Source organism: Gavialis gangeticus, unplaced genomic scaffold, assembly GCF_001723915.1.
Source record: "Gavialis gangeticus isolate Ggan-Ray unplaced genomic scaffold, GavGan_comp1, whole genome shotgun sequence".
Taxonomy (NCBI): Eukaryota; Metazoa; Chordata; order Crocodylia; family Gavialidae; genus Gavialis; species Gavialis gangeticus.
In genome coordinates, this window is record NW_017729022.1 from 120,055,383 (window position 1) to 120,067,385 (window position 12,003).

The 12,003-nt window shown below is 46.5% G+C and overlaps 1 protein-coding gene and 1 long non-coding RNA gene across 3 annotated transcripts in view; one reads left to right on the forward strand and one right to left on the reverse strand.

Annotated features, from left to right (window-relative positions):
- The window catches only part of CASR (calcium sensing receptor), a 150,381-nt gene extending 144,832 nt beyond the window's left edge, over positions 1-5,549 (forward strand). For both annotated transcript variants that reach the window (XM_019516078.1, XM_019516079.1), the window contains one exon: positions 2,035-5,549. In XM_019516078.1, coding sequence (XP_019371623.1) covers positions 2,035-3,476 — 1,442 coding nt within the window. In that variant the 3' untranslated portion in view covers positions 3,477-5,549. The remainder of the gene's footprint in view (positions 1-2,034) is intronic.
- Positions 1-10,472, reverse strand: part of LOC109296608 — a 26,993-nt gene extending 16,521 nt beyond the window's left edge. The window contains exon 1 of the long non-coding RNA XR_002096999.1: positions 9,830-10,472. This is a non-coding gene — a long non-coding RNA (uncharacterized LOC109296608). The remainder of the gene's footprint in view (positions 1-9,829) is intronic.
- Positions 10,473-12,003: the final 1,531 nt, after the last annotated feature.

The window sequence follows — 12,003 nt, forward strand, 5'->3', positions numbered from 1 at the left end:
TGTTCAACATCTTTATCAGCGACTTGGACGAGGGGGTGAAAAGCACCCTGTTCAAATTCGTGGACAACACTAAGATGTGGGGAGAGGTGGGCATGCTAGAAGGTAGGAACAGGCTACAACTAGATCTGGACAGGCTACAGGGGTGGGCGGATGAGAATAGGATGGGATTCAGCACTGACAAGTGCAAGGTGATGCACCTGGGGAGGCAGAACCAGCAGCATACCTACAGGCTGGGGAACTCCCATCTCATCAGTGCAGAGGCAGAAAAGGATCTTAGAGTCCCTATTGATTCCAAGATGAACGTGGGCCGGCAGTGTGGGGATGCAGTCAGGAAGGCTAACCGCACCTTATCATGCATCCATAGATGCATCTCAAGCAGATCCAAGGAGGTGATCCTCCCCCTCTATGTGACATTGGTCAGGCCGCAGTTGGAGTACTGTGTCCAGTTCTGGGGGCCGTACTTCAGGAGGGATGTGGACAGCATCACGAGGGTCCAGAAGAAGGCCACTCACATGATCAGGGGGCAGCAGGGCAGGCCCTATGAGGAGAGGCTATGCAACCTAAACCTGTTCAGTCTCCACAAGAGAAGGCTGAGGGGGGGATCTGGTGGCTGTCTATAAACTGGCCAAGGAGGCCCAGCAGGCAATAGGAGAGTTTCTACTCCCCCGAGCACTACCGGGGGTAACAATGGAATAACAGCCATAAGTTGACTGAGATAAGATTCAGGCTAGACATCAGGAGGCACTACTTCACAGTCAGGGCGGCTAGGATCTGGAACCAACGTCCAAGGGAAGTGATGCTCACTCCTACCCTGAGGGTCTTCAAAAGGAGGCTATACAATCACCTAGCCAGGGTCATTTGACCCCAGCATTCTTTCCTGCCTATGGCAGGGGGTTGGACTTGATGATCTGCTCCAGTCCCTTCTGACCCTACCAGCTAGGAAACTATGAAACTATGAAGGTATATTACATCCACTGCTTTCTCCACATCCACAGAGCCAGTTATCTCATCATAGAAAGTAATCAGGTTGGTCAAGCATGTCTTGCTCTTGCTGAATCCATGCTGACTGTTTCTAATCACTTTCTTCTGCAAGTGCTCAGAAATTGGTTATTTGAGGACCTGCTCCATGATTTTTCTAGGGGCTGAGGTGAGGCTGAATGGTCTGTAGTTCCCTGGATCCTCCTTTTTCCCTTTCTTAAAGATAAGCAATATATTTATCCTTTTCCAATCATCCAGGACCTCCCCTGATCACCACAGGTTTTCAAAGATAATGGCCAGTGGCTCTGCAATCACATCAGCCAACTCCCTAAGTACCCTCGGATGCATTTCATCCGGCCTCATGAACTTGTACACATTCAGCTTTTCTAAATAATCCCTAACCTGTTTTATCACCACAGAGGGCTGGTCACCTTCTCCCCAAACTGTGCTGCCAAGTGCAGTAGTCTGGGAGCTGACCTTACCCGTTAAGGCTAAGGCAAAGAAGGCATTGAGCACTTCAGCCTTTTCCTCATCATCTATCACCATTGTGCCTCCCCCATTCAGTAAGTGACCTACACTTTCCCTGACCTTCCTCTTGTTTCTAACATACTTATAGAAATCTTTCTTGTTACTCTTCATGTCCCTTGCTAGCTGCAACTCCAATTGCACTTTGGCCTTCCTGACTTCATCCCTGCATGCCCGAGCAATATTCTTATATTCCTCCCAAGGTGTTTGTCCAAGGATCCACATAATAGCAGTGAGTATTTAAACCTTCTCAAGTTTTCCAAAGGAATGGGTCTGAAAAGTAGAGCACAGCTCAAGAATTGTATAATCTGGCCCATAAATGCCCTTCATTTTCAACACAGAGCCATTTCCTATGGGAGGCTTATTGTCCCATCATTCAGCACTCTTTCCTGCTCAGAGTGGCCAAATTACATTATAATCTAACTTGGTTACAGGAGTCCCTTTTATGTGTTAGATGAAGGGCTAGTCACTGCCCCATTTTTCTTTGGATGGCCCTTCCTTGTTCTAACAAATATGTTCTTTATTTTGCAGATGCAAGTGCTTGTGACAAATGCCCTGATGATTTTTGGTCCAATGAAAACCACACATCCTGCACCCCCAAACAGATAGAGTTCCTATCATGGACAGAGCCCTTTGGAATAGCTTTGACTCTCTTTGCTGTCCTGGGAATTTTCCTGACCTCTTTTGTTCTAGGGGTCTTCACCAAATTCCGCAATACACCCATCGTCAAGGCCACAAATCGGGAACTGTCCTACCTCCTCCTCTTCTCCTTGCTGTGCTGCTTCTCCAGTTCACTCTTCTTCATTGGCAAGCCCCAGGACTGGACCTGCCGTTTACGGCAGCCAGCCTTTGGCATCAGCTTTGTCCTCTGCATCTCCTGCATCCTAGTAAAGACCAATCGTGTCCTGTTGGTCTTTGAGGCCAAGATTCCCACAAGTCTTCACCGCAAGTGGTGGGGCCTCAATCTGCAGTTCCTTCTTGTCTTCTTGTGCACTTTTGTGCAGATCGTCATCTGTGTTATCTGGCTGTACACTGCACCTCCCTCCAGCTACCGAAACCATGAGTTGGAAGATGAAATTATCTTCATCACTTGTCATGAGGGCTCCCTGATGGCCCTGGGCTTCCTGATTGGCTACACCTGTCTTCTGGCTGCCATCTGTTTCTTCTTTGCTTTCAAGTCCCGGAAGCTCCCTGAGAACTTCAATGAGGCTAAGTTCATCACCTTCAGCATGCTGATCTTTTTCATTGTCTGGATCTCCTTCATCCCTGCCTATGCCAGCACCTATGGCAAGTTTGTATCAGCGGTGGAGGTGATTGCCATCCTGGCTGCTAGCTTTGGGTTGCTGGCTTGCATCTTCTTCAACAAAGTCTACATAATCCTCTTCAAGCCATCACGCAATACTATTGAAGAAGTGCGCTGCAGCACAGCTGCCCATGCCTTTAAGGTAGCAGCTAGGGCCACACTGAGGCGCAGCAATGTATCACGTAAGCGGTCTAACAGTCTTGGTGGCTCCACTGGCTCTACCCCATCATCCTCCATCAGCAGCAAGAGCAACCAGGAAGATCCATTCCCTCCGCCAGCCTCTGCAGAGCAGCATCAGCAGCGTGGCTGTAAGCAAAAGGTCAGCTTTGGCAGTGGGACCGTCACCCTGTCACTAAGCTTTGAGGAACCCCAAAAGAATGCTGTGGCCAACAGGAATGCCAAGCGCAGGAACTCCCTGGAAGCCCAGAACAGTGATGACAGCTTGATGCACCACAGGGCCTTGCTTCCCTTACAGAACAGTGAACCCCTAGGTGTGGAACCTGGCTTCCATGCAGTTTCAAGCCAAGAGTCCAGCTCACAAGAGTCCATAGTGGGAGAAACCAAAGATGTACAAAACCCAGAAGAAGAATCTTCTCTGCCATCGGCAAATTCTCGGAATTTTATAGGTACAGGAGGTGGCTCCATCACAGAGAACACAATACATTCTTAACAGAAGAAAACTATACAAATTCCCACCTCTGCCCAGTGGAGCCAGATCACCTGTTTTCTTCTGAATGGAAAAGACACCAGAGATACATCTGTGACACAGCCACCCCACCTTATTTTTAGTGCCAGCAGGGTAATACTTACTTCTGAAGGACATGCAGGTGGAAGGATTATCAGATGTCTGTGCCTTGGGACCCTTAAGCTGAACTGTGTTTGCTCTGAAGAAATCAGGACTGAAACATCTCAGAAGGACAAGTTTAGATTTTCTCCAGCAGAGTTTTAGCAGAACTTTGCATACTGCCTTGCCTTTGTCAGTCCTATCTGCCAGACAATAGCTCATTTGGCTATTGGAGGAGTTTAGGTAATTCCATTATCCTCTGCTTTTACACTGATGTATAATATTCCTCTTCCCCTTTATGTATAATAGTCCTGCTTTGTCTTCTATGTGAAATCTCTAACCATGTTATACAAAGGAAAGGACTTGGAGCTCTACAAAAGTAGGACATGTGGTCAACTTAGGAACAGTGAACTCATAAAAACAAAACACCAAACACCTTGTACAGCCAGGGGTCAGAACATGTAAAGTATTTAATGTGATAGACAGTGCTCCCTGCTATTTATACAAGATGATGTTCCAATCCCAGATTCATGTTGCTGCCAGTGGCAGCAGTAAAGAATGCTGGACAATTTTTTTCATAAACATCAGTGCATTAGATCAGGTTACTAGTTCCCTGTCGGTTTGTTCCAGTCAAAGCCTCTTCAGCTCCAGCCCACTTATTTTGGTGGAAAGGGAGGACAGTATGTCATCCCCAGGAGAATGCTGCGAGAGCTCAACAAGATATATCCATGATTGATTATGTTGCTAGTAGTTGTATGCTTAATGAAGCGTCTTGGCTGTAATGTTTTGCATGACATACATGGCTAAACATTTCACACAACAGTCTATTCTGTGCTTTTCCGTATTAGTCTCACACACACATTAGTGCACTAGTCATGAGAATGGTGATGGAATGGAGGAGTTCAAATGAAAAGGACTGGAGATGCAGAAATGTCCCCAAGAAGTAGAGGGGCAAGACTTTTTTGTGCTATCTTTTATTGGACCAGTTAAATAGATGGGAGACTTGGGAAAGGGCACTTAATGCCCGGAAGCTTCTCCAACATAACTATAGAGGCGGACCAATACAAGATATTACAAAACAGCCTTGTCTCTCATTAACTGGACCATCACAGCTACAACAGTGCTCCAACCCAAAAAAAAGGTAAGTCTGGATTGCTCAAAAAAGAAGTATCTGGAGTGCACACACATGGGCAGATGGCTGGGTTGGGGCTTGGGAGCTTCATTAAGGCTTTTGAAGGTTAATGGGGCAAGCACACAGGTAACTGGAAAAATATTGAATATTTTATAGCACCACCGGGAAGCCAAGGATTTTGTTGGGGTTCTACAGGGTGTGGACTACGGTGAGAGTTTCCATTCAAAGCCATCTGAGAGGGGCATATAATAAAAGAAGGGTCTGCTGTATCTGAAGAGGAAGCTTTAGTGACTGAAAAGGGGCCAGATGAGACCTTCAGAAACACAGTCCTCAGTGGTCCTCTTACAGCAGTAATGCCTCTGATTTTGGATAAGCTGTACCATGTTCCTCTCTATCCGCACAGAGGGTGTTTGAGACAAGGAGGGGATTCAGATGTAAAAATTTTGTCCATTGCTTGATCAGAGAAACAACATTCCTAGAGGGCTTGGTGGACCTCTGCTCTATAACAGTGGTCAGTTGGCAAGACTGTGTAATACTTTTCCTTCATGAAACAATAAGGTACTCTGAATCACTCAGATGCACCTTAAATAGAGACAAAGCTCTGAGAAAATGCCTTGGGAAAAGCATCATCATTCTCTTATTACTCTTGTTGTCATTTGTTTTTTAGTCAGGGCAAAAAAATAAAATGACTAAGTGATGTTGTCATATAAGGATTTGTTTTCATTTCTGCTTGGTGAGCTGAGAATGAAGATTAGGTACTGGGAAAATGCAGGAACTGGTATAAGCACATTTTCAAGGTATGGATAAATTAAACTTTTTGCCTTTGACCACATGTCCATATGCACACCTTCACTGTGGGCATGCAGGCACCATAGCACTCAACCTCAGAGTCATTTGGCAGAGCAGGAGCAGTGGGGTGCACTGTACCCTGCCTTCTTCTCGTGCTCTGTGCTGAGGGAATATTTGTCAGCGCTTCCTGCTCTCCCATGCTTTTTACCACCTACTGCCTCAAGGCAGAGCACATTACTGGCTCATGATTCAAGGCCCACAATTCTGACTTTAGTCCTTGGACAGTTTCTAATGTTATTTTTTTCCATGTTCTTTTTTGTTGTTATTGTTGTTATTTGTCAAATGTACCTGTTTCCTTTAGTTTAAAAAATAGTTAAACTTTTTGCTGAAGGCTGTGGCCTCTCCCCTGACATAGAAGCTTAATTGTACCTGTGCTATGCTGTGCTAGCATGCTGGCCTTTTTCTTCTCGTCAGTCAGTTTACCATTCTTTTATTTTGGCTGAAAGAATAGAAGCCTGGCTTCTCTCTGCACACCAGGATTCAAAATGTGCCCCACTGTCCTACAATGGTACTGAGCTGCCTCAAGTGAACATTCACAGTGCCTGTATTGCCTCAGACTCCTGTGTTCCCAGAAAGTGCTCCCTACACAGGTCGTGTAGATGTAGGTCCAGAAAGGAGCAGGAGACCAGGCTGCAAGTCCATCTCCTGGACAAATCTATGGGATCTGACACAGATCCTAGACATCAAAATGAAGCTCAGTGCCATACGTCCTTCAACAAGATTATCCTCGGCCTTGGCTCTCGTATATCCTTTGAATGTCTACAGTTCTAATCCTAGTCCCTAAGACATACCCCATCCCAGAGCTGCAGGAAGAAACCTGATTCACCTTTGCTATACTTACTGTATTCTGAGATGTAGCATCCCCTCTACCCAGTGAAGCCTGTAAAGATGTAGGCACCAACTTTATGGCCTCATCTCCCAGCTTTCAGTCACCCAGTTAGCTCCAAAGAAGGCTCCCCTTGACAGCTCAGTGGCTTCTGAGCCAAGTTCCACACTAGCACTGAAATCCCTGTCCTGGCTTCCCCCAAGCATGAGAAGCTGTCGTCATGGAGACTGCCCCACCTTCTAAACTTTGCACTGACATCTTCTCCACTAGCTTCTCCATCTCTTCAGGTTCTGAGTGATTTCCAGCTGTCTGTATAATGTACTGTTGACCCTGCCCATGTTCTAGCTCATATTCATAATTCCAGCACTGGGCCTGCCTTTGGATCTGGCTTCATGGCACCCCTGTCACTGTTGGCTCATTGGAATCTTCATCCAGTTCTGGTTATGAGCACATTTCTGCTCAGTTTGCAGATCCAGTTCAGCAGTGCAAAGCCTCTAGAAAAGGCCCTCTAGAAAAGCCTCATGGGCTCCCTGACATGGTGGCAACAAGGAAAGTACCCAACTTTCTCAGGGTGACCCTGAGGCAAGAGGGCCTTTCCACTTTCTTTGTCATTGGGGATAGGTGGGATTAGTTTTCCAGATCCATTTTTGAGGATAGGTGACTTCCAGGAGGCTAATCCATTCCCATTCTCCACTCTGATAAATTTTTACCTCTGCCCTCCTCCACATACTAAGGCCCTCCAGATCTTACTCAAAAAGTCAATGAGCCTGCTCACAGGCTGGTTGACACACTGCAGCCCTCTAGGTCTACTGAAGTAACTTTGTCTATCAGTGAGGTACTGATAGGCCAAGTCAAGCAAGTCTGAAAGACTTCTGCCCTTTGCTCTACAAATAAAAGGAGAGTAGACAGACAGTATCAAGACCTTCCTCAGGTGACCAAGCATTTCCATATCTACTTGGTGCCCTCCTCCCTGGTGGGTTTAAAAATATAAGAAGGCCTGGCAGATATGCTCCACTCCTAAGGAAAGAGCCTAAGCAAGTTAACCTTTTTCTTCACAAATCTTAATTCATCTGATACTTTTGAATAGCTAATTTTCAAGCCCTAGCTAGGTAGGACATCTGTATCTATAAATACATTGCCAGTTGACTCTTAACCAAGGAATCCCAAGAGAACCGGTTTCCCCTTACATCCAAGAGCCATAACCAAAACATCCCTACAAGTGACTGGATGCTGTGAATTCTGTTGTCTGTTTAATAGAGGTAGCCAGAACCCAGCCCCACTCCCCCGCCATCTGGGCCTAGGTACACCCCCACTCCCTGCCACCAGAGAGGAGAGTCAAGGTCAACTGATCTCTTAGCCCTTCCCATATAAACTTCTGACCCAAAGGGGAAGCATCTGGGTAACAAGGCTCAAACTTGTACCTGGGCTGCTGCACCATCGGCTTGTCCTGCTACTATCTGATGGATTCCTTGGATACCTGACCCAGGTAGCCTCCTGACCTCACTCTGGGTGTTCCCATTCCTCTGGTATGGGGTGCCGGAGCCCCACACCCACTGGCATGGGGTTGCAAGTGGAGGAGGAGCAGCAGGAGTGGTACTACAATAGTGGGGCCCCAGGACACAAGCATGCCACTGGCCTCCAAGGAAGGGAGTCAAGGTAAATGAGTGGTCCTGGGCGTGGTGAAGGGGACTGGTTCAGGGTCACCCAAAGTCCCCAAGGCATCCACAACCAGTGAAGACTAGCAAACCCAACCCACAGAATCCCCAACTACTGTTATCCATCCATCTTTGAGTCCCAGGTCAGAACTGCTCATTCCTTGTGTTGACCACCCTCCTAGACACAAGCTCCAGGTAATTTCATAGATAAGACCATGGCATGAGATCTACAAATCCCACTAAGCCAGCAATGGAAACCTGAAAGCACAGAAACCATAGATGGTTTGCCCCTGGATTCAGGGCCTATGGAGTATGAAACCACAACCCTCAAAATGAATCTCCTTGGAACCAGGGAATCCATACACTTTGGGGCCATTTGCTTCCCATACTACCCCTTGATTCTAGAGTTTTCCTGAGTTGCACGCTATGACCCCCTGATCAAGAAGAAAGCACAGGAGCTCACCTTGAACTCAGGGTACTACCAACAACGCCATTGGCAGGCCAGGAGGACAGAGCCCCCTACAATCCAAACTGGAGGCCCACCTGCTGCAGAGCCCCTCCCCCACCACCCTCTGAAAGGCACTGTTTCCAGAACATGAAATCTGCTTACCCAGGAAATACCAGGAGTTTGCAGACATCTTCAAAAAGAAAAATGTAGATATTCTTCTTCCACACTTGGATTATGATTGTCCCCTCAATCTACAGCCAGATGCAAAAATTCTGGTGGGGTGTATTTATGCCATGTCAGAACCCGAATGCTCTCTGGGGAAAAAAAATCTGGCACAGAGCTTCATACGCAGGTTCACCCTGCTTACTAGGGAGGCCATCCTGTTTGAAAAAAAAACGGATGGGAGTCTCCATCTATGTGCTGATTATTAGGCACTGAACCAGATTACTGGTCACAATCAGTATCCTTTACCCCAGATCTGAGAAGTGTTTGATCGGCTCAAAACAGCTCTATCTGTACCAAACTTGATCTTTGGGGAAGCTTATAACCTGGTCCATATCACCCATCAAATCAGTCCGATCACTTTCAAATTGCACCTCCCTACAACACTGAAAAACCACCCAGTCCCAGTTTCACATGTCCCTGTTCAAGCCCTACACAGAAAACATGCTCCATTTCCAATCCCATCCTCCTCCACCACTCATAAAGGTCCATGGCCAATAAGAGTACTTGGTCAAAGAAATTCTTGACTCAAGATGGTGAGGAAAATTACTCTGCCTAGTAAAGTGACAGGGTATGGACCAGAGGAATGCACAAAGGAACGCATAGAAAATATCCTCACTCATGATATGGTACAGAACTTCTGCAAAGATCACCCGGCAAAGCCTGGACCACTGCCTGCTAGAGGAAGTGGGCAGGGGAAGACTAATATCAGACTGTGGTTTTGAACCTGGGGCCTTGGCCTGTCTGGTGCTGTAGTTTACCTCAGTCAAGGTACCTGACTTCCTGCATACCTAACCCATCTAGCTTCCTAGCCTCATACTCTGCCTGACCTTCTGGATCCCTGACTGTTCCCCAAACAGCTCTCCTGACTTCTTCTGACCCTGAGATGACCCCCAGACTTGGTCATCCACAGCCTGGCATGACAATGGCATTCCACATTGCTGAGGGATATGGGATTCCCAAAAATGTACAGATTACCATTGAGGACCTCCCTTCTTGGGGAAAGGAACTGTTCAATATCAAACTGGATGAGGCTCTCCCCACCCACATGCCCTAAGGAAGTACTCCCCAGCTCCAGAAGAAACATAACCACCAAGTGTACTCTACCTTGAGGCATTTCCCTGCTTCCCCTCCACCTCCCTTAGCTGTGTGGCTTGGAAGACATCCCAGGAAGTGTCAGAGGTTCCATGAAAGGACTGCAGTCTTTGGCTACAGCCACACCACCATCTGGTAACAGGCAAACTGTGGTGGTATGCTCGAGAGATTCATTCCACCCTCAGAGGTGTTACAGGGCAGTGGGGTATCTGAGGCAGCAGTAACACACAGGGCAGCAGTGACATGTAACTGTTGGTGCCACCAATGCAGTTGTGTGTCTGTGGCAACAGCTGTCATTTTTCTGCCCCTACACCCAAAGGTAGCATCAAGAGCTGCTGCCTGGGTCACCCTGCTTCAGTTACCCTACTGGTGGCTGCCCCTGCATTCCTATACCATATACAAGGATGGCATTCAGATAAGACCAAACAATGCTGCAATTATATTCTGCAGCAATAAACAGGGTAGCAATCAATCATTTTCCTTATACAGGGAAGCATTTTGCCTATAGCAGTGGTGCATATGCCACCAAATACATCTCTGAGCAATGTACCTTCCCACCCTCTGAACACCAAAGCAGCCCTCTCTGCAGGCTCACGTTGGTTTTTCAGTCAATATTTACAGGCTGGACTCATCTGAAAGTGGACCCTTTTGTACTGGACCTTAAGAGAATGTGTTACCAGATTTGCCCATCACTTTGGGGTGTGCTCATTTATTACAGATATGTTTCTAGGGTCTTGGTAATTCTATTAATGTGCTGCTTGTGTTGCTTGTGTTTCTATACAGAGCTGTATATCTCCCTTCTGCAAGGGGGTAAGTCCTCACCCCCAATGGAGCTGTCTTGCAGGACTCAGTTTCAATGGGGCTGGGTTCCTCCAGTCACCAAATCAGTCATACATACACACAAATTAATGTGACACACCGGACCCGGCCGGGTTGATCAGCATGGACAGGCTGACACCCTCATATGCCCAGAATCAGTTCATCAGAACAACAATAAACTTCCGTCAGACACAAGCACACGGTTAAACAGAAGACCTCTGAATCTGGCTGAGTGTCCAGATGACACCCTCATGGGCCAGCATTCAGTTCATTAGGGCACGTCTGAGGCAAACTGGGTCAATCAGCCTATACAAGCTGATCCCCTTATGTGTTTCAAACTGAGCATGTCCCAATCTTTAGCCTTTTTGATGAGCAGACCCCACAGTATTTTTGGGCTTCACAGGGATCTTTAGTTTAGGTAAAAGAAGTGTTGCTGCAGAGCAAGTGGGGAAGGAGAAGTAGAGAAGGAGAAATATACCCAGTTACTACCAGTTTGACTATAAAAGTTATTTATTGCTAAGTATATGAAATATATGATGGCACTAGTAGTAATAGACATGCAAAGGAAAAATAAACACAAACAGTTACTGTATTACCCTAGTTTCACTAAGTATTTGGGGAAACTTAGCTCAAACTTATCTAATACAGTTCAGGTTCAGAATTTTATGCCTAGAGAGAACAGAGAAGAGGGAGAGAGAGCGCTGGGATCTCACCAGTCCAAGGCACTCGGGTTGTTTGATGACAGATAAAGTCCATAGTACGATCCTTGAAGGGAGATGATCTGTTTCTTTCAGTGTCTCAAGAAGAAAAGCGGGCAGTGTGAGAGAGAGAGTTCTCCTCTGGAAGCACACACACTGCTGCTTTTTTACAGATTTTTATACCCGCAGTTCAGCTTCTTTAAAGCATTCTTAATAGTGTAAATCATTGTCTTTTCTATTGACAAGGGGTTATCTGGTTTGAAACATCTCAAGAAACTGATTGATAATCAGAAAACAAATAAGATTAGGGAATAACCAGACACTTGGGAGCCACTTGAAATTCCTATGGATAGCAGATATACTGATGGGATATCTCATGGTTTCTTCAGAAACAATAGATAGCTTGCAGCATCAGGGTTTTGGATTTTTACTTGTGAACAAGCCTCAGCTTAGCATGACTTTTCCAGATCTTACTATAGTCTTTTAACAGACTTAAAGCAATTATTGGAGTGCTCATAACCTTTGGTGGGGGAGGAGTTCCACCAGTCATCCCGGGAAAAGTATGACAACACTTGTGGTCAGGGCTCCAACGGGCTGGATGCTGTGATGAACCCTTTACCATTGACCAAATGTTGCCCGTACCCCCTCTGACTCAGTCTCTTGCCTCAG